The sequence below is a fragment of the Perissodus microlepis genome, chromosome 20 (assembly GCF_051167445.1).
Source record: "Perissodus microlepis isolate ML-2025 ecotype Zambia chromosome 20, ASM5116744v1, whole genome shotgun sequence".
NCBI lineage: Eukaryota > Metazoa > Chordata > Actinopteri > Cichliformes > Cichlidae > Perissodus > Perissodus microlepis.
Window position 1 is genome coordinate 2,112,772 of NC_140480.1, and position 22,971 is coordinate 2,135,742.

Sequence of the window (22,971 nt, forward strand, 5' to 3'; positions counted from 1 at the left end):
CTCACACACACACACACACACTCTCTGTTAGCAGTAAAAGAGAGAGAGAGAAAAATAAAAAGCAAGCATCCACAAAAGTTAGCGACTCTAAACTTTTAAAGTTCAAATTACTTACGAGATGTCGAGCTGATGATGCAGACGGGGAGATAAAGCACTCGACAAAAGGGTCCGATGACCGGAGCGAGCCAATGAAAAGGAGAAAAGATGTGTGCACATTCAACAGAGTCCTTCTAACAGCAAAGACAGAGCAGCAGTGAGTCTCTCTCTCTCTCTCCCTGTCTCTGCCACCCTCCTCCTCCTCCTCCTTTTCCAGTCTCTACCTTTTAAAAATCAGTCTTTCACTCTCCAAATACAGGCACACACTCTCTCACTCACTTAGAAATAATTATACTCTGATTCATAAAGCCTTCCTTTGTCACGTGACCCCGATGCTTCAAATATACAGCACATTTTTTCACAAGCCACAAAATGCCTGGAGGGAAGAAAAGGGCCCAGAGAGCTTAAGTTTCTGTTTTTAATTCTCTCTCTCCCTTCTTTGTCTCTTGGGTGAATTATTTTCTCCCCCCACCTCTTAACTTCTTGGCTGAACAGTCAGTTTACCTACAAATTGTTTGTGCATGCTGAACCGCATGTCGTGATCTTAGATCATTTGTGTTTCATCAATAAGTTAAGTAGGTTTATTAGGAGAGGATGTTTTCGTATCCCGAAGAACACAGATCATCCACTTTATATTGTTTTGATTTAACACAGACACTGTTTTAATAGCGAGCCAATCTGTTTATCCCTCTAAGAATTTCTATGATGTTTCACTATGTAATTTATCCCTGGTGTGATCAATTTATGGAACAATCTTAATGGACTGTCTGCTCGGCACAGGCCCACACTGGAGGTGCTCCTTTTGTGTGACTCATATTTGCATTGGCCTGCGTTTTACTGCTTACAATGTTTCTGTGCCAATCTTCCCACAGTTGAGACAGTAACTTACTACTATTATTGCTATTACTAATGCTACTACAACAACAGCACTTTAAACACATTAAAACAGCAAGCATGAGGAGACCTTTGAAACCTTTAAGCCAGTATTGGACACCAAATAATTGATACAATAACATTTGGCACTGGGATTAAATAAAAAACAGAACTGGGCCTTGACCGGCATGATTTTTTTTTTCTTTTTGGGGGGGGGGGAGATACATGACATTTGCCTAATTACTGACAAACTTTATAAGGTATAGTTTGGGGTTTTTGTTTTTTGTTTTTTAAGGCAGAAAATGTGTTTATAAAAAAGCAGACCCATCTCTCTAAATATATCACTTTGGTTCCTGAATCGAAACTAGCATTGGCACATAAGCTGCAAGGAAGTCACGAGTGAGATGGCAGGGCTGTGCAGCGACAGCAGCAGATCTGGGTGTGCCCCTGAACGTGCCCCTCTCTCCATATGAGATCATATGTTTCAGATCTGTGTTTATGTGTTTGTGGTTCTGGGCGTGTGCCCTGTTTTTTTCTGAATGTCATGTTTCTCAAGTTGTTTTGGTTATGAGGAGCACCTCAAACCTCAAAACTGGGAGGGGAAGGCACACCTCAACTGGCACCTAAACAGGCACCTCTTCATATCGACAATGGTTTCTCAGATTACCCCCCCACACACACACACACACCCAAAAAAAAGAGAAAAAAAAGGAAGAAGAACAAACCACATACGGTCAGTGTAACTACATGCCTACTTCATTCAAACAACAGATAAGGAACACCTAGTCTAAACAAAGCAAGTACAACACTAAAAACAAAATTAAATCTGAACTAACCTATACGTGTAATACTTACTATGGAACTTCATCTAAAGTCGTGACTTTCAGGCCTGTTGGCCATGCATCACGGCACAATCTCCTAAATAAGATAGAATAGAATAAAAATATCCTTTATTGTTCTTCATTGGGGAAATTCATGAATCTCATAAAGCTCATAAATCTCATGGTCTGAACTGGAACTACCAAACATTGCAGCATGTGGATTCTTCTGTTTGTCTCCAAAGCTACCTGCACATCCACGGCCATCCGCCTATTCTGTTTGTAAACCTCAGCAACTGGCCTGATGCGGAGATAGATCTTATCCTCAAACACATTGACCCCAATATGTCTGCGGGATAAAGTCAAGCCATCCTAATGAGAAAAAAAAACCTTTCGGCTTTACTCTCGTTATTCCTGTGAGCTTTCGATCTTTACGAACACATGTGGTCTACAGTAGCCCACCAAACTGTTCCTCCAGACATTTCTGATGCCAGTACAAAATCAGGGTGAATGAATGGATAAGTGGCGAGAGGCACTGTTGCCTTTTTGCAGAAACCTTATGTTCAGGAAGCACAGATCTAAGCCACACTGCAAAAAAAAAAAAAAAACTTTGGCTGATCTTTATCTTGTTTATATTTGATTTATGTGCTGCTTATGAGGCTACTAAGGCTGATAGAAATCCCTTGACTGTTTATGAAGCACTACTAAACCAGCAGTTGTGTAATATAAAACAAGAAAGTAAATATAGCCATAGGATGCTTAAAAAAATCACCAATTCTAATATGAGCTTTTCAAGTATGTGAGCAGCCATCAGGCCGACTTAGACCATGCATCTGTGTCAGAATGTGTAGTCAAGTGCATGAAGAGTATTGTGTGTGGCGGTGCACGGAGCATGCTGTGGCCCTTATTAAATTATGACAGTGAGCTTTTGAGCACTGTGCGTGCACAGCCTCGCAACACACGCATGTCGTGCAGTTGCAGTAAGTGTGTGGGCACCCGTGTCTGCGTGCATGGATGAGTGTGTGTAGGCAGTAGCAGTGAGAAGGTCAGAGGTTACTAGTGTTTGTGTTTCAGTGTCAGTGAAGTGTGCTCCAGGCTGAGATTTATGATCATTGTGTCTGGGAGGCTGCAGAGTGGGGGGATAATGAAGACAGATCAGGGTGCTATCTCTCTCTCTGGGCACCACTGGAAACATGGCCTATGGCCCTTGCCATTCTCGTATCATTAACTTCAGCCCGTGACATCATAACACACTGCCCCTGACATCAATCCTAACACAGTGTGCTCTCACAAGAAGTCAAACACAGAGAGGCAATTCCTCACAGGAAGTCATCCGGCAAACAGGCATTGTTGAGCGCATAGCTTTGCAGTTTCTCCGGGTGTGTTTATGAAGATATGAAATATTCATGGAAACATCATACTCGGGCGTGTGTTTCCACTTTAGATTCCACGTATTTGCATTTGCGGAGCAGAGGAGTAGAGGCCTGGGGCTCGCCGGCAGAGGAAAGGGAGTAAGGGCAGAAAGGAAAGAGGAAAGGGGGGATGATGCAGGGTGCAAGAGAGGGAGGAAGTGAGGTTAGAGGGGTTAAAGTGAGATATGGGGGGGGGGGGGGCGTAGTAGTACAGGGAATGTGGGAGAAAGAGGTGTGGAATAAAAAGAAAAATGGAGGGCCGGTTTGAGACACAGATGGATGTGGTGGAGTGGGGTAGGTTGAGGGGAGCATTGGCGGTGGGGAGGTGAGAAGGGGGGCAGGGAGTCGGTGTCAGTGGCGGCGGGTTTCAATCAGTAACAAGATGCCTATAATGAGATCACTATTTCCCCACATTCAGATTGATGTCATGAGAAGTTTGGTGCCGCGCTGAGACGGGCAGGGGACGCAGGGGCAACGGCACACAGCAGCTCATTTGCACAAACACATTTATGCACACGCAAATGTACGCACGCCTGCTCTTTCTTGGTTAGAGTCTTATACACACATCCTGTGAAATGAAGGAGCTCATTCATCCCACCTGGCAAAGTGCGCTCATTTAGAGTCCAGCAGCCTTGAAGTAAAAACATACACAGAGGAATACTACTCACAGGAAAATGAGTTACTCATGAGCAAAGGAGAAATGTATGTGCGAGGGACCGGAGGGCATATACCAGTATGAACTCCTCTAACACAAACAAATGAACAAAAAGCTTTGAGCAGAGACAAGAGGGAGCCAAAAAAACTGTTTTACTACTACAGAAGAAATAAGAGGGGGGGGGGGTAAAAGTGTGTGTGTGTGTGTGTGTGTGTCGGCACTTTTTGCGTATAACTTCGGGTGCATCCAGAGTTTGTCGACACAGCTACCAGCGTGTGTGCCAGCACATGAGCGCTCTGCCTGAACCCCAACATGTGTGTCCAATGAAAGGTGAACGGTTCTCCTGTCTATACTTTCCTCAAAAAAAAGAAAAATACAAAATCAGCCATGATGTCACCATGAACCCATCTTGAACCCACCTCTGTCAAAAAGCATTACTCCAGCCCTCCCTCTCCCTGCCTCATTTTCTGTTCCACCTCTCCCTCCTTCACACTCCTGCCTCTCAAATTCTTCACTGAGCTCCTTTTCTTTTTCATATTTCCGTATTTTTCAACGTTTCCCCTCTCTGGTCCATGTCTCTTCTTTTTTTTTTCTCTCCCCCCTCCCTTCTCTTCTCATACTAAAGAACACAAGCTCTTTTTATTCTGGCAAGCATCATCTAATTGAATCACCAAAATGCACAACCGTTTGCCAAAAATGCCAGGATGTTCTGATTATCATAAACTTTGTTTAAGCTGTGGTTTTTCAGGGAGAAAAAAGAAAATGCTCCGAGTGCACAAAGAAAAGCCAAAAATAAAATAAAAAAATAAAAGCAGGGAAAAAAAGAGTGATTGGGGAGAATGCAAATGAAAGAGGGGAGAGGGAAAGAGAGAGCAGTGGGGAAGAGAAGGGTGGTGGGGGCAGCCAGAAGGCAGCCAGAGAGCCACATATGGAAGTGATTCTGTAATTATTGCAAATCTGTGAGCTCAAAAGGAAAGGTCTTCTTTTCCATGCCTCCTTCCCTGCATATAAAACTGCCCTTGTGAGAAACGTGGGCACTAAATACTGCACAGGGAGAGTGAACAAAAAAAGTACAAGTTTTCCTTTTCTTGAGCACTTAGGCATATGTTTAGTATGCTGAAGTCAGACAAAGGTTTAGTTTTGTGTATTTCTGTACAGAAGGGGGAAACAGAACAAAACAAAACTGATCATGAGGCTAATTCCGCACATTCTGCTACTGGGAAATTTCTGAGCTCAATCAACCATCCTGGACGTCAATCTAAGACTACTTTGGTGGTTCATTCTGGAATAAACTTCTCATCTACAGCACACCCGGCGTCATTCACATAACACGCAACAAGATATATGTGTGTGTGTGTGTGTGTGTGTGTGTGTGTGTGTGTGTGTGTGTGTGTGTGTGTGTGTGTGTGTGTGTGTGTGTGTGTGCGCGCCCGTGTGTGTGTGTGTGTGAGGCAGGGAGGGAGTGGGCGGTGGGGAGCCGGGTGATAGACGAGGTACGCACAGGCAGAAAGACTAAGAAAGTGACGAAGACTGTGTTTGAAGCCCCGGGCAAAGCAGTGCTCTCTGCAGGTGTGTATGTTGGCAGAGACTTCTCTCTCTCGCTCAGTCCCCGAACAGTTTTAGCAGCCTGTAATTATCCCGTGCCCTGCCGTAACGTGTTCTAATGAGGAGTGCGTGAGTCTTCGCATACATACAGTAAACACACGCCCGGGTTGACGCAGTTTGTGCTCCGTTTACTCTTAGACACATGCAATTAATCACGGCGGTAGATGATTTATGTAAAGTACACAGTCTTACCTTCTTCTTCTTCTTCTTGGCCTTGAGAAGTTTATGCTTCGGCTTCCAACGCGAGCTTATTTATTCCACAGAAACTAAGAAGACAGAGGTTTTCTATGAAGGAGACAAAGCAAAGTCAGTTACAGTCTTTAAAGGTGTCGTCTTTGGTGTTTGCTCTGCTTCAGGGATCTTTCAGTCATTTGTCAGATTACGATCCTTTGCCAGTCGGTCACTGTCGCGGCAGCAGCTTCAGGGGCGTCGATGGGAACCACAGTGCGGACAGATTTATGACACTACTACGCCACCTAGTGTGCGAGGGGAGGAGTGCAGCAACACTTCCGCTCAGTACGATGGAAACCACAACAAAGGTGAGCAACAAAAAAGTACACGTGTCAAAATGAAATAAAGAACACTTCAATGTGAACTTACAGAAGCTAATAAATACTCAACCTTTCCTCGTTGCCTAAAATGATATCTAATTTGAAGGAATGCAAACTTGCTATTAGCCTACTACTATACTACTACTACTACTATTACATTCGTGCAATGTTATAATAAACATAATAGGCTATTTAATACAGTTTTCCGATGTTAACATTCTCCTTATTGGGCTAATAGAGTCATTCAGTCTAATAGGGCCATTAAAACAATTAACTCAGTAGATTGGTTGCTGAGAAAGACTAAAGGTTTTTTTTTTAGGTTAGCAAAATGGTCAAATCATTTTCATTACATGTTAAAGCAAGGCACTTCTTCCTATAATAAAATCCATGATAAATCCGTTTATTAGTAGTAGTAGTAGTCGTATTATTAAGAATAAATTAGAAATAAAGTAAATGTTTGTTTGACTTGATGGCTTGTTTGTTTTTATTAAAATTAGCCTATGTCTAGGGTTACTTTAGATGTTTAAGCAAATAATAAAAACGTGTTTGCGGCATTTTTTAAAGTTGAACGGCTGGTTTTCTACACAGCGGAATCACCGGGAGTCACGTGCATTTGTGCTTGTGATCTGAAACACTTGTTAATGCTTTGAATTGCCACCGAGGGGCGCTTTCCACAAGTTACCTCCATATGCGCCTGCTTGTTCAAAGCTAATGTTCAAAGACTGCACTATCGACAATTTGTTGTCCCCAACCAATTTAGAAACTTATTTTAACTATTAATAATAACAATAATAAGGCATTGATGCAATAATTCACCCTCACACGCAAGCCACGTGCAAAAAAACAAACGCGAATATAGCCTATCACAAGCGCACAGGATCCACATTTTGCTGAAATCCAATTTTGACAAATGCTTTGTGTTTGCACGTGGTCTCCTCAATGAGCATGTTGTTCATAAGTCCACTCGCGCGTCTACATTTTCCCCTGGCACATGCGCTTTGGACTTGGCATTTGCATGATGTTTGGCATGTCTCGATGTTTACCATCCGTTTGCGGCGCTGCTTGTCAGAGCAGTCACGGTGAGCCACGCCTCTTGTCCATGTGCTCCATCCTCCAATCTCTCCATCCCTCCTCACCACACGCTCTGTATTTTGCATAAAATGTGTATCAGTAGGGCAGCGCTCTCTCCGGCACATGCACCGCGCACATGTAGCGTGGCTTTACTGAACACACACCACACTCGAATAAGCGCATCAAACTCCCCTCAGCCCCGGATCCCCGCCAATGAAAACGCACAAGAGCGTGAAGGAGAGAGAGGGAGAGACGGGACTCCGCTACATACAAAGAGTGAGCCAAATCCTACACAAACAGCCACAACACAAGTTGGGGAAAACGGAAAAGGCGGTCACATTTCCTACTCACCTGCAACGTGATTGATGTGGGTGTTTGTATTAGTGGGTGTGCAGCTTGTGTCAAGTCCGACAGTGTGTTCAAGGATATGCTGACTCCACTTTCCTGGAATTCGTGAGAATAGTTTAATCTTCGCTCGTGCAACATCACGCGCGCTAGAGCTAGAGGTGCAGTACTCAGAGAGCAGAAGGTATCCAGGTATCATTGGTGGAGACCAGTGTGACTAATTCAGATCTAACAGAAAAGAGGTGCCATCTACTGAATTACCTACAGATTACAGAAGAAGAAAAAACAACAACTTCAGCAGCACTGGACTCTTTCCAATCAGTGCTTCCTATTTTTGCGCTCTATGGAGCAGGTGTTTTGCGCAAAACTCTTTTTTGACTTTCTCGCCTGCCTTTAAAAGACTTTTGCTCCAGTCTAGTGACGTGACATTCACGGAGGTCTGCTATCAAGTTTATCCAGAGATTTAATCATCCACAAGAGAGAAATGGATAACAGCCCCGGCGGTGGTAAGATTCTATTTTATGTTTGGCGTGCTGCAAATGTCTAGCAATGGTGAATATGACAAAAGTTAGAACTGAATGACTGATCGATATTCATTCATGTTGGTACCAGCGATCAATAAACGACAGCAATTCAGCTCGATTTGACCATAATGTGTTATTAAGTGTAAAACAGAGCTGATTTTGATTGAAATGAAGCAGAGCTTAAATGAATACATCACAGAAATGCGATATCCCACTGATTTAATAATTGTGCAAACCACTGATTTATTTATTTATTCATTCATTTTTACTTGTGGCGATTTTTTTATAATTACATGCAGCAACAAGTGGGTGAACTATAATTTTGAGGGTTTTGTATTTTACTCATTTCTGAGCTGAGTGGTTTTAATTAAGACTGTGAATTTAAAGGTCAAACAAAACCCGATTTTAAAGTAAAACTTCATGCAAAGCTACCAGGACGTTGCTGTGCTGCGTTCAAATGTCCGAGCGCAACAACGCCTGGGAAGGTGAGCCGCTCGGGACTGAAGGGAGGTTGGCCACTTCCTGTTTCTCCCCACGAAAACAAACTCACGTGGAGTTACAGTATGTTGGCCGGCACTGTAATCATAATCTGTCATGCCAGAATTTAAACTGCAGCCCTGTCATATCATGCAGAAAAACACTGTTTGGCGTAGGGGGCGTGCCTGTTTTCCTTTATCAAAGCCATTGCTGGAGTGCCTACAATATAAAGGCTGATAATGGAAGGACCTTTATCCGTTAAGTGGTATTAAGCAGCGTTTTCTCGAGATCAGTCAAGGGTGCACATGCTCTCTGCTTCCCTCTCCTAATTGACGGTGAATCATTTACAACAGCCACGGTCACGTTCTGGCACAGGTGATGGGCGCACCCTGTGCAATAGATCTGGAAACGAACCCACTAACTGTGTTATGACTTTGAGATTTCACTGATAAAGTGGGCCAGAGTAAATAGATGAATAATCATATATTAGCTGTAGTATTACTCAGCCGATAAAAGCAAAGATTGGGGTACTGGGTTTTGTTGTTTGTCTGTCCAAGAGGCAGAAGCAGTGAAGCAGAAGGTTTTACCAAAAGTTTTTATATCTTTATTTAACTGTTTATTTATATTTTTCTTATTTATTTGTTCAATTAATAAAATAAAATGTCTTTAATGACATCCCACTTTTATCCTCATTTTGTAGCCCTTATTACTTCAAATGGTGACCACATTGGCTTGACCTTTAATATTTCAATAATGTTATTGGGACCAAACATAATTAGATTTATGAGTTCAGTCATCTAAACAAAGCTATAAACATTATTATAACCACATGCCTCCAATTGCCAAGGCTGTTGAAGAATGAGTTACAGACTGAGTGAGTGAGTTGTTGCATGTGAAGGAGGCATTCACCCAAAGGTTAATGCAATAATTTATTCATACATAAAAGATCTTATAACTCAAATAATAGACCCAAATACAAGATATATAGCTTAGCAGGCTTGTTATGTAATACTAGTAAACATAATGTAGGGGAGTAGGCTACAGTCAGCTGGAACAGGTTACACAGGGCCAATTATTGGGGAAATATAAATCAGTAAAAACTAATATTTGGAGCATATAATAACATGGAAAGTATTTATCAGCATTAGTATTCACATCAGCTTGTACTGCATATCATTTTTTTAAAAAAGGCAGTTGGACCAGGGTGTGGAAGTCAGAAAACGTTTTAAGACACCTGCAATGACAGCTCTGTAGCACTATAATAGTACATAGCTATAATGTTTGCTCGCATTTAGCCGTCAAATGATAACCAGATGGTGTAAGCAAAATTGGAGAAAAAGAAGAAGTTCTATGCCCTTCACTGCTTTTTTTTTTTTTTTTTTTGCGAGATCTCGCAAAAGTTTTGCGACATCCCGAGTTTCCCTTCACTGCTTAACTTCACGGACTTTAGTTTCTTCTCTAAATCGTCCTCTGGCACGCCCCTGGTGGAGATCTTCTGCAATATTTTCAGCATCATTAAAGTATTCAAACCATTTTTCGACATTGGCTGTAAAAGAGCGCGTTGGTGCTAAGGCTGACTAACTGGCACAAACATTCAGACAAAAAGCCCCGTTTTTGTCAACGTTATGTCCTCAAATGTTAAACATTTGCTAGATAGTAATCCAACCCCATTATTTTTGACGTATGGGGGGAAAATAGGCCATATAAATAGGCTAGAAGACGTTTCAAACTCAGGAAAAATGTGTATCCCAAAGTAAGACATCTGTGTCCTCAAAAATATGAGTAGCCCTATCACAATATAGGCCAATTTCTTGTCAGCAGCCTGTATCGCTGCACCACTCAGAATGGAAGATGCTGAGTGGTGCAGCTGACCTGAGTTACAAGTGAACCAGTCCTCTGACTGGTTATAAATTAAGACTCAGCCAAATAAAAGAAAACAATTACATTTAACATCCCAGGGCATGACTAATCACAAACTGATGGATTTTGAATTAAACGTGTTTCTATCTTCACGCGAATTTTCTCCCCATACTTTGGTCTGGTCACACACTGACACACAGTTTTCGCCCTGCTGTTTTAAACTTAGTTGCACCGCCCGGCTGTGCTGCTGCTGCTGCTGCTGGTGGTGGTGCGCGGTCAGACCACCCTGCCGCATAACATGCTGCTCTATTTAATTTGGCTCTTTAATTATAAGCCTCTGGCGGACTGTAGAAGCTCTGGCTCCCGGCTGGAGCGCACGCTTCACATCTTCCCGGTGAAAGCCCTGTCAAAAAGCCCTCCTCACGTGGCTTCCCTTGCAGAGCCGCGTGCGACGCGTGAGATATCCGGGCCCTCCTCCTGCCGCTACCCCGCTCTCACGGACGCTTCTGTGTTGACGATGCCGCCTGCGGTGGTGGTGAGGCAGAGCTTGGTCAGTGGGTCAGCAATTCCACACGTTAACTCTTTTCTCTCTGGTCACGTTTCCCCGCCTCATGCACCACTTGCTTCTACTGAACACCGCCCCCTCCCCCTCCTTTCATTTAAATCAGTGCGAGCTTGCAGTGTGGTACAAAGCTGAGTCGATTTTGATTCTGCAACATCTGTCCCCGACGCATCGGTTCAGGGCACTCGTGCATTTAGCGTGCGTTTGGAGTGGAACGTGACTGTTAAAATGCTGAAAGCTTGCATAGCAATGAAACCGACGCTTTATCAAGACCACAGAACAGACAGAAACAAGACAGGATGTTAGACGACGAATCATATTCTTGGGGTCTCTAAAATAGGCCATAGCCACCCACTGTGATACTCTAATACAGCTCGCCCTCTTAATTGCATGAGCCAGAGCTGCTGTGTGATGCGGCACCAATTTCGAGAGAGATGCTAGAGGCACATAGACACAATTCTATCAAGTTCCTGCGATATTGACCTACTTTCACGAGCCCGAGGTAACAAAGTCTTCTGCAAACAACCCAAGTAGAAACTGTGTTCAGCATAGCACAAACTCATTTCATTGGCCGCAGAGACCTACATATTTTCTGTTTTAGAATAATACTAATAAAAAAATAATATTTTCCTAGAAAGTCAGGATCTATATTTATAAACTTTACCCCCAGGGGAAAAATAATGACTGTAGTCACTTTAACTGTGGCTTCTATCCACTTCAGCCAGTGAAAGTAAGAGATAAAGAGGGAAACAGAAGGGAGAGAGAGACCGCCTGTGGAGGATCCAGTGCTCACGTTTCTCTGCCTGCTTTCTGGTCCCAGGCAGATTAGCGTTTGCACGGGTACACTAAACTTAAGATGGGCAGTGACCGCGTCCTCAATTAATGCTGTCTGCGTTGACCTGAATTGTGGGAGTCTTGTGCACGTTGTAGCAAGGTGCATGGAAATCCTCTGAGTACGTGGGAAATCCTGTGCAAGGCACAGGATCAGACAAAACTGGAGTTTGGTTCAGGTGCTTTAATATGGCATGTAGCCTTGCAGGAGTTGCATTACCTGTGTTTGCAATCAGTAGATCAATACATTCCTGTATGTATTACAAATCTTTAATAACCCTCCTAATGGACTATTTGCATAAGATGAAAGATAGAGTTTCGTTTAAAAGATAAAAATCTATGTGTAGAACAGAAATGAATTACAGCAGCACTTCACAGCCTACTTGGATACTTCCTGCACCACTATTCAAAAGCAGAAACGGATTATTCATTAACAGTGTTCACAGTACAGTGGCTCAGGAGGGGGTCATTCATAAACACAAGGCTACTGTACATGTGAGTTTTCAGGTGGACATGCAATGTGTTTGGGTGGAGTGAGTCGGCGTGGGCTGGGCATTCACTGTCTGCGTGTAGGCTCACAAGGAGGTGAGGCTCAGGTCTGGTCTGCTGGATCTGTCTATGACTCTGGCATGAGTCAACAAATCCTCCAACACGTGCTCGTGGAAGGATTATCAAAACATTTGCGCTAAACAAATGCTGTTCGCAGCAAAGGGATCGGTCTCCAGGCACATTCAGCGAAAACCAGCGTGCCACACTCAGCTGCGTGTGCAAGTTTGAAAAAAAAAAAGAGTTTTAAGTTGGAAACATATTTTTAGACTGTTTTTAATACTGAAATAAGTGCGTACAGAGCCTAATTTGTAATCTTGAATGTGTCTCTAGTCGACTCTGCTGCACACTGCCTTGTTATTACGGCAGTCCAAACCACAAAATCGAGGTTTTACCTTTGCACAAAAAACAAAACAGAAAACAAAAACGTGACTCACATTCTTCTACTGTGGAACGACAGTAGCAGAGGCTCGCTGCTACCTCAGTGAGTGAGGGTGGCGGCGGTTGAGGGCTGTCCCATTCAGCGTATGTTTATAAACACAGATCTGACTTCAAATTGTGTTAGATTTCAACACGAGACTGCGGATTTGGTTCGGGCAGTAACCGTGTCAGGAGTCCACGCATGTGAGGCGGCGGTCAGGTGTCGTGCTGTTAGCTGGCGCTGGGCACGGTGCCAGGGGAGCGAGGCTATTATTGGAGCGGAGGAGGCAGCAGACCCCGCAGACACGTGAGGTCGTGTCTCCGCTCATCCACAACGCCTGACTAGAAGTGAGAGAGCGAGAGAGAGAGAGAAACGAAAGTTCGGAAACAGCCACAGTTGAATGACAAAAAAGAATCCGCTAATATTTACAGGTGCTTTAAGACTGCATGACGCAAGAATTATTTTTTTAAGTGATTCTTCTAGTGTACGTCTCTCTGATTCGTTGCTGTGCCATCGGCAGTATTTTTAGCGCCCACTTTATCCTCTTGAGCGCACCATTACGCCTATTACACTCAGCATGCAGCAACGTCGCTGCAGATACTCAGAGCCGCTGTCCACAGATTGTGCAACATTACATCACAACACATCCACAGCTATAAAGTAGCCCTGCAGGTTTTCTAAGCAATTATGGGTAGCCAGATTCATTTTTTAAAAAAATTATAAATCATCCAATCCAGCCAAATTTAAACAAGGCTATATTTTTTTAAAGTCTTTTTATGTGAACATCTCCATTCTTTCTCTTCAGGAGGAGTAATCCTGTATGCTGGCTCCTCTGGCAGTGCCAGTCCCAGCCCTGGCAGCCCTTCCAGTGGATATCAGACACAATCACCTTCTTCACACTCCCAGCCCTCATCTCCAGAGGAGGTTACCTTCACGGAGATTGGGGCATTGAAACAAAGGGCAGCTGGGTGCAACACTCCATCCTCCAAACTGGTGTTCCAATTCCCAGAGGTCTATAGTGGCCCCTCAACACCAGCAGCTACTCCACAGCATTCCTATGCACACCCCATTGCGGGGAAAAGGCCATGCGGATTCCCGGGAACTTTCACCAGTAAGTTTTCCTAACTGTCGATATGCATAAATATTTATTCCTTCATATACATATGTGTGTGTTTTTGCAGCTTATCTCACAGTTCACTTTTCTTCCTCAGAGACAGGTGGAATGGTCTTGCTTTGCAAAGTCTGTGGCGACATTGCATCTGGTTTCCACTATGGAGTGCATGCATGCGAGGGATGCAAGGTAAGGCAATAATCAGAAGAAAATGTGAAAAAACTGTGGAATATTTCATATGTGTGTTGATTTTTTTTGTGCCCTGGTTTCACATGGTATATATGTAAACATGTCTGTTTGTGTCAGGGTTTTTTCCGACGCAGCATCCAGCAAAACATCAACTACAAGATGTGCGTGAAGAATGAGAACTGTCTGATCATGCGCATGAATCGGAACCGGTGCCAGCACTGCCGTTTCAAGAAATGCCTCTCTGTTGGCATGTCAAGAGATGGTGAGACATCCTGACATATTTTTATTTTATTTTACTGAAATTTCTCCTCTCGCTCTTCTGCCAGAATACCACAGTGCTCTGATTAGCCAAAGCAGCAGGGAAATGGGCACACAGAAAGTGGTGCAGTACTGATATGTAGGTCTGAGTGAAAAATGTAATGCGGGAAGACTTTTGAGGTCATCATGCCAGTAGCTCAGTCACTCAGTTTGTAGGAAGACTTGCACCTGTCTTGCCCTCCTACTTTGTCACTGCACTGCCTGTAAGTACCATCTGGCTTTGTATCACTCTTTTTAAGTTTCTAAGTGTCTTTCTGCTGCCCTTTGCAGCATCCACCAACACCTACCTCTATGCTCTTGTTCAGTGCAGCCCCTCCCCCTTATATGTACCCACTATGTTCCCTCAGCTCCCCTTACATCTCTCCCTCAGACAGTGATTTATGAGTAGAGGAACCTTGAAGTCCCTAAAGCTATCTATCATCGGGAAAACTGCAGCAAACACAGGAATTATTTTAGGAAATTGGAACAGGGTCAACGTGATTACCTTGTGTATGCCCATAGAACATCTTACTGCAATTAATAAGGGACAGGGCAACAATTAAGCAAGGGATGCAGAAACCATCGTTATGACAGAATTTTTCAGGCGTAACACTCCTTTCACCTCATTCTGGCTCTGATAGCTGAACAGTGATTGATCACCTATCACCACAAATTAAGAAAACAGTTGGGCTGACCTAGAAAAACAATACAGAATCAGCCCTATAGTGTACTCATACATCATGACCTACTTGGTGTAGTTTGCCTGTTTTCTTCCTCTCAGTATGGTTTCTGCTTATCTCCACCCTCCAGTACTCTGCATTGCCTAATCTAGTAAAGAGGTTAGTGTTATTTCTGCATGTGCTTGACACTTTTGGTGCACAGCAAAGAAAGAAAAAAAAAAAGACGGTGGCAAAATGCATCCAAATGAGAGAACATTCAGGTTGACCCTCTTACGGGAGATTTTTGAATGCGTTAAGGACCACAACCTAGAAACCCCTTTTTGCTCAGTTTCAAGCATTACGAAAACAGGAAAACCGCAGGCAACTGACTGCAGCCCACAATAAATAGTACACCCTGATTTCACACCAGGCAGCTGTGTGACTCTGCCGCTGCAATATAGGCAAATATTGAAGTCCGTTGGCATGGTGGCACGCTTTTCTTCCCGTAATCAGACAGAATACAGGAAAGTTTCTTTAGGTTTCTTCCTTCTGGTTAGATTTTAAAATGCCTTTCAACATAATTTGCATATGGAGCTCAGTAGTGTGCATTTGCTTCTTTTTAAACCATGATGACAGGGATTAAGCTCATGTTACGTTATTGGCCACATCCTCATCAAGTTACTCTGCAGATTACAAAAGCTTCTTTAGTATATCCTGCAAACTACTACTACAACTACTCTTGATCGCTCAGTTTTGCACAGTTATTGTCATTCTGCTTTTTATTCTAAATTGTGGTTGTATGCAGTATGCAACTGAAATATATATAAATACATGTACGTATACACCACTATACCACTTATATGCTTTATAAAAGAAATCGGGTGTGCTCTACTTTCAAGTCTTTGAAGATGTACCATTTTTATCTAACACACACTTCTTCACTTGCATTCGCTTCCTGGTGACGTGCACTACCCAGAATAGAGAATAAAATAACCACAACTTGCTCGGTTCAGACCTTAATCCTCCCTTCACCTTAGTCAAATCTTGAACTTATAATTATATGATTTACATGATGAGTACTTTTGTCCCCAAAAGGGAGGCAAGTCCTCACAGTTTGACAGTATGACTGCACAACAGGAGCGCCACGCACACACAGTCATTTTCCAGCATCGCCATCCCTCGTGTCAGTCTTCTTCATGCTCTCACTTCTGTCTCCTCAACTCTGCAAGCCCACCACTCTCATACTTCTCCTTCTCACGATCTCAGTGCCAGTGACATCATGCCGATGTTGCCCCACTGCCCTACTTACAAATGGAGGGAGGGAGCAGTAGAGGAAGACGATAGTGGTGGATAGAGGAGAGGATGAGGCAGATGGCAGCAGGGGGTCTATAAATAGCCTCTCCAGCTGATGGTTACTGTGAGAAGGGGGATGGGGGGTATGGATGAAGAAAAGGAAATTTTCATCTCCCCACTTGTGTGATTCACCTTGAAATCACTATAAACAGTTTAAGCATGTTAAGCTGCGAGTTATACATCTCTTAATAAAAATGAATAAATCTATCAATTCATTTGTAACTTTCGTTGTTGTTGAGCTGGTGATTTGGATTATTGTATTTGATCAAATAAGAAAAAGGATTACCATTTATTTAGAAAAAGACAAGAACGGAGAAATGAAAAGCAGGGCACAAAACAAACATTTACTGTGATTGCCCGTGCTGTCGGTGACAGGAACCTAACCTTTTCTCTTCTGCTTGTATCTTCCTTAGCGGTGCGTTTTGGCCGTATCCCTAAGAGAGAGAAGCAGCGACTTCTGGATGAGATGCAGAGCTACATGAACAGCCTAAATGAGTCGGCTGCCATGGACATGGACTCCCCTTCAGTGAGGGAAAATCCCACCAGCACAGACGACGGTACCTCAAAAGAGGCCATTGGAGCCATTTCCAGAGCCTATCGTGACATCTTCACCAGCAACAGCAGCAACCAGGAGCGAGCATCCAAGTCAGGCAACATCATCTCCAACAACAACAACAACAACACATCTCCCTTTTCTCAGGATGGCAATTTTCCTCAAGTCTCATCTCACCCCTCCTCAGCTCAGAGTTATCAGTCTTGCCCAGTTACCCCCACCAGTGTATGCCCAGTCTCCTCTAATCACAACCAACCAGCATTTAACAATATGGACAGCAATCGGTATACCTATTTAGTGTCATCAAATCAGAATCACAACAAGTCAAATGCTACAATACCTCAAAGGGGAAGCTCTGCCAATCATGACAGTTTCCGCATTGCAGGCAGTACCCAAAATCAGCCCTCCTGCCCATGGAAGTTAGCTCCAGGAGCTAAAGTGCTGGTAAGTACAAGACGCTCGCTGAATTAGGACTGCTGTATGATTCATTATTCGACAAGCTATTTATGACTTGATGTTTTTTGTCTTTTCAAAGGCCTGTCCTCTCAACGCGTGCCCTGTGTCAGGGGCAGAACGCACAAGTCAGGAGATATGGGAGTCTTTCTCTCAGTGTTTCACCCCTGCTGTCAAGGAGGTTGTAGAATTTGCTAAAGGCATCCCAGGATTTCAAGAGCTTAGCCAACAGGACCAAGTCATGCTGCTAAAATCAGGCACCTTCCAGGTAATGACATACATTTTCATTTATACATTTTGTTAATGATAAATGCATCATAATGTGTCCAGATGTGTTTTTGGCTAAAGCATTTGTCTCACCTTTATCTTTTTGTTCTCGTCTTTTTTCACCATTTCTTGCGTGTTAAGGTTCTGATGGTGAGGTTCTGCACCTTGTTCAATGCTGGGGAGCATACAGTGACATTCCTGAATGGCCAAACTTACCCACTGCCCACTTTGCGCGCCTTGGGCATGGGCTCTCTGCTGGATGCAATGTTTGAATTCAGTGAGAAGTTGAGTTCGCTGGGACTAGAGCCTGATGAAATGGCTCTCTTCATGGCCGTGGTGCTGGTCTCTGCAGGTTAGAGAACAACAGTTACAAATGCTGCACGGCAGTGACAGTTTGATAATGAATCCACAATGTGCTAACTGTTTCACATCACTCACACCGGTATCCTCTGTGTTCCTCAGACCGTTCCGGCATTTCGGACACGAGGGCCGTGGAGCAGCTACAGGAGGGCCTTATCCGCGCCCTGCGTTCACTGATCACTCGCCGTCGTCCAGATGACACCACCCTCTTCTCCAAGCTGCTCCTGCGCCTTCCAGACCTCCGCACCCTCAACAACCTGCACTCCGACAAACTGTTGGCCTTTCGCATTGATCCTTAAGAAGTCCCCTCTTTCACAGAGTGCACAGGAAAAAAACTATTTCACACAGAAAAATACACAGTACATACACACATACAGATATTATCTTCCAAGGGCAGGACTTCCTTCAATATTGAGGAACAAGGAATTGTGCAATTGATGAGTGTTGTTTTGAAAAGGATAAATGAGGGCTACATACATATTTTGAATTGCTGTTGATCGTCATGCAATGTTTTGAGAGGAAAAAATACAATACAATAAAAACAAACTCATGTACACGCATAAACCTCCACACCTCTTGAGAGACATTGTTCAGTTAAAAAGAAAAAGATTAAATCATTGTGTAGAGTTACTAGCACCGTTTTGGAAAAAGAAAAAATCATTTGTGCACTTGCTCATTATATCCTGTATACTTAAGAATAAAAGCCAGTTCACTTCTGTTTATTCCGCAAGTCATACAGTATTAACAGACCATCACTAAGCAGCCGCTAAATGATGGATGTTGTATATGATTTTTTTTTTACTTAGGGACCACTGGTGATGATTGACCATGTGTCAGTTTGTGTTTAAGAAAAAGGGAATCTGTATATAATACATAGTGATACCTGAAATGTTAAGGCACTTGTGTGTCACTGTTTTACAAACATGCCATCTGCATTAGTACTGGAATGGGATCCCTGCTTTAACCTGCACATGACAGGATGCAGTCTCTTTCTAAGTTTTGACTAACCTTCCAGAAAACATTTGGCTCACCTTGAATTTAAATGTGTCATCGTGATAAGACGGCACGATTATAATATTATTTCACAAAAACATAATGTCTGTCACTGTACCCCGTATCACATCTAGACTGATGGAGTGCACATGGGGTTTTGTAGTTCCTGTGTTTATTTTTTGTTGCTGTAAATATTATGTTACCCAATGTTGATGTATCGATTATTGAACTGATATGATGGATCAGACATACCTTCCTGTATTTGGTGGGGATCTGGCTATGCCAAGGGAGCTTTGCTCAGGAGAATGTGTAGTAGGGATTCTCAAACAGCTTAGACACTCCTCCTGCTATATTAGATGATGTAACAAACCAGCATAATCCCTGAAATCACCAGCATTCACTCCACATGCACCCTTCCTCTGGCCCCAATGTTTGTCATACAAACACAAGAAATATTTTTTTTTTGGGTGAGAGATCTAATTTGATTGGTCATCTCACTGTTTGCTTGTTTGATTATGGCTGATTGAGCACATCTTGTACATTTTGTACATTTTTTTCTTCCTAAATAGAAATGATACAATGATATAAAGTTGGAATTATGTATTATTCTGCCTCTGTGTCTTTTTTGTAAACATTTGTGGGGGAAATATCAGTTTAGAAAAAAAAAACATAGGCTATGTTGAGTAATTAGGCCCGTAGTTGTGCAACACTGTACACTGGCAGTATGCTGTCAGTGTGTTAACCAAGTTTATACAATGTGCAATTATGTGAACGTTAGATAATTTATTGCTAGCAGACTGCATTAATAGATTAGGCTATTATTACATTATGCTGTAAGCAACTTTATAGTACCTATGTAGACTGTCAATTGCAATGGAAAAGATAGATTAGAAATTTGCAATACAAGATGTCTAGAAGCACAAAGAACCTTCTCCCCAACAAAGTGAAGTAAGGGCGCCACCTTCTGGTAAAATAATGTACAGCGGATCCCGGAAGCGGATGGTGTGCTAGCGAGTGCTCACTTCCACGTATCATTTGCTGTCACTTAATCGCTTCACATGCCGTCATCGTTTTACGCCTCAGTAATAATAATATGGGACCACTGTTAAACGTTACGGTAAGCTCTGTCACATAAAAATGATAGAATAGAGCAAACGGGGGGAAAGCCAGCACGAGCAGGAGCTGTTGATATTAGTGGCAGGTTAGCTCGCAGGCTAGCCTTAGCTAAATAATAATAGCATGCAGGTACATCTGTTTGCTGATAATTATCTGCTTGTTTTGAGCGACTTAATTGTCGTAAGTTAGCGGTTTAATCATTGACGTTGAAGTTACGGTGCCATATCTACCTCGAGCTGTTGTTATTCAGTTGTCAAAATGTTTTGGGGTTGGGTTTTTCCAAGTTAAGCAAGAATGAAGATGCCGAGTTCCTAACTCAAGAACACTCGTCTGTCTGTAATAATTTGGCCACTTTGTCTGTCCGCAGGCGCTAAGAAACAGAAAGAAAAGTGCTGCAAATCCCCCGAGACCTCAGCTTTGACCTCCAGTGGGAGCATTTCATGACAGCATGTTGGTGACAGCGTATCTTGCCATAGTTTTCCTGCTTGCTCTGTGCGTTGGCCTCGAGCTTACGGCACGCCGCGTCACCCCACCTCAGTCCACCCCTACAGCTGTAGCCAACCCAGCTTTCCGTGGCTTCCAGACAATATTCCTCAGGGCATACCTTCTGGCTTTGTGGGCAGACTGGCTCCAGGGTCCTTATCTCTACAAACTTTACCTCCACTACAGCTTCCTGGAATCCCAAATAGCCATTTTGTATGTATGTGGTCTGGCCTCTTGTGTTCTCTTTGCTCCTTTTGCAGGCTGGCTCCCTCAGGCTTTGGGCCGCAGGCAGACCTGTCTTCTGTTCTGCTTGTCATACTCTGCTTGCTGTCTCACCAAGCTTTCCAGAGACTACTTTGTTTTGATTGTGGGCCGCATCTTGGGGGGACTGTCCACATCCCTGCTAGCAACCACATTTGAAGCCTGGTACGTGCACCGACATGTTGATGTCCATGATTTTCCCAAGGAGTGGATCCCCAGCACCTTCACCAAAGCTGCTACCTGGAACCACGGACTCGCAGTGGGTGCAGGGCTGGTGGCTAACTTACTGGCTGAGTGGCTCCACCTTGGGCCAGTAGCCCCCTTTCTCCTGGCAGTCCCCTGTCTGGCTTGCTGTGGCTGGGTAGTCCTGACTGACTGGGGCAAAGAAGAGGCTCAAGGGGTTCCTGAAGTAGACAAACAGACTCTGCTCACTGGCACTCCAAATGGAGGTGTGACCCATTTGTCTGCAAAAGCACGGTTCTCACGCAGCTGCCACGAGGGGCTGCGCTGCCTACTGTCAGACAGGAGAGTCATGCTCTTGGGGGGAGTCCAGGCTCTGTTTGAAAGTGTCCTCTACATTTTTGTTTTTCTGTGGACCCCAGTACTGGACCCTCATGGGCCTCCTTTAGGAATAGTCTTCTCTTGCCTGATGGCTGCCAGCATGGTTGGGTCCTCGCTATACCGCCTAGCCACCTCAACCCAATACCGTCTACAGCCTGGGCACGTACTCTGCCTTGCTGTGCTGATGGCCTTCTTCTCTTTTTTTATGCTAACCTTTTCCACTGCCCCAGGACAACCTAGACCTCATGAATCCTTTCTGGCCTTCCTGCTCCTGGAGCTGGCCTGTGGTCTCTATTTCCCTGCCTTCAGCTTTCTTCAGGGCAGGGTGATCCCAGAGGAGAAGCGGGCCGGTGTGCTGGCCTGGTTCCGGTTGCCTCTGCACCTGCTGGCCTGCTTAGGGCTGCTGGCCCTCCACGGAGAGGTATCGGGAACAGGTGGAGGGGAGGGTGGTGGGGGCACCAGACACATGTTTGGAGGCTGTGCCGTCATGATGCTGGCAGCTCTGATGGCTGTGGTCAGTCTTTTCACCCTGGGTAGAAATGACACAGATCTGAGACTGGAGGGAAACAGAGCAGAATGGGAAATGTAACAAGTCGATCAGCCACATGTCCACTCCTGCTTGTCTGATTTAAAATGTATTATCTCAGTTTTGTCTAACTGAACCTAGAGACATCATATTCGACCACCAGGTGCACATTTTGCCAAAAGCAGAGTTGAATGAAATTGTCGGGTGTTTTGGTAAAAATGTTTAACATTTTATGTCTTGTTAATTCCTTATTGTTTATTGGTTACAGACTTTTGTTAATGTCTTTGGGAACATTTGTCAATTAAACTGTTGAAAACTTGGCTGATACTTTTTGTATCAGTCCACTAATTATTCCGGATGAAGTGTTTCTGTCTGTAGGCATTTCACCTGACAGAATCCCAAGAAGATTTGGTGATGCTGAGCCTTCACCTAATGCTTAAAGACAAATTTGAAAAGATTTTACTTAAGAGACCTGAATGGATATTTGAAATTAGGTGATGGCTAGTAAGTAGACTAGTAAATGAATGTTAGTGTCTACTATATTTCTTTTATTTCTTCCGCAGTGCATTGGTTCCTGTATGTATGTTGAGCAGGATGTGTTGTGTTTTTGTTTTTTTTTTTTGGGGGGGGGTGTCCTTTAAACCAGGCAAGCAGCAGCTTTACTTTGAATGTCTTTCCTGTGTCATCTGCAAAATGCTCTGTTTTGATGTTCTTTATATGGCTCTTTGTGTTACACTTTTAAATAAAAGTGTTTGTAATATGTTAAATTATATTGGGAGGGAGTTCTATTTTGTGGCATATGGTTGTTTTTATAACATTTATTCAACAGGGGTTTACAAATCATTATTACAAATTATATAACATGTCTATTTTGATGTTTTTGAGAAAGCGCTTTGATTTGAGTTTTCTTCATTAAAAAAAATCTCAATTCAGATTCAGTCAGAATCGTTTTAACTACCTGTTAAGAATACTGATGGTGTGATTTGAATGTCATTGTCAGATGTTGACTAAAAGCACGTTTGACAGCATTCAGATGCAAGAAGAAGAAAGCAAATCTTAACTGGTGTTGAAAATCTGAAAATGCCACTGTACCCTGCAAACCCCCCGCTGTCCTGGTTCTGCTGCAGACCATATTTCCAGAT

At 43.4% G+C, this 22,971-nt stretch overlaps 3 protein-coding genes across 5 annotated transcripts in view; 2 read left to right on the top strand and 1 right to left on the bottom strand.

The window, feature by feature from the left end:
• rarga (retinoic acid receptor gamma a) overlaps nucleotides 1–5,742 on the bottom strand; it is a 41,186-nt gene extending 35,444 nt beyond the window's left edge. The window contains 1 exon segment of the mRNA XM_084918080.1: nucleotides 5,652–5,742. The gene's annotated coding sequence lies outside the window, so the exon portion shown is untranslated.
• Nucleotides 5,485–19,488, top strand: nr1d4a (nuclear receptor subfamily 1, group D, member 4a). Of its 3 annotated transcripts, none has more exons than XM_084918076.1 (8): nucleotides 5,485–5,998; nucleotides 13,453–13,758; nucleotides 13,859–13,947; nucleotides 14,065–14,209; nucleotides 16,670–17,253; nucleotides 17,345–17,530; nucleotides 17,671–17,881; nucleotides 17,992–19,488. In XM_084918076.1, exons 1-8 carry the CDS (start codon nucleotides 5,602–5,604, stop codon nucleotides 18,186–18,188), a joined length of 2,115 nt encoding a protein of 704 aa, XP_084774202.1. In that variant the 5' UTR covers nucleotides 5,485–5,601; the 3' UTR covers nucleotides 18,189–19,488. The 3 variants fall into 3 exon arrangements, with proteins under 3 accessions (XP_084774202.1, XP_084774205.1, XP_084774203.1); XM_084918079.1 differs by lacking the exon at nucleotides 5,485–5,998 and adding an exon at nucleotides 7,174–7,932; XM_084918077.1 differs by lacking the exon at nucleotides 5,485–5,998 and adding an exon at nucleotides 9,845–13,078.
• A 360-nt stretch (nucleotides 19,489–19,848) lies between these two features.
• slc61a1 (solute carrier family 61 member 1) lies at nucleotides 19,849–22,761 on the top strand. Its single transcript, XM_084918081.1, has 2 exons — nucleotides 19,849–19,999; nucleotides 20,366–22,761. Exon 2 carries the CDS (start codon nucleotides 20,447–20,449, stop codon nucleotides 21,890–21,892), a length of 1,446 nt encoding a protein of 481 aa, XP_084774207.1. The 5' UTR covers nucleotides 19,849–19,999; nucleotides 20,366–20,446; the 3' UTR covers nucleotides 21,893–22,761.
• Nucleotides 22,762–22,971: the final 210 nt, after the last annotated feature.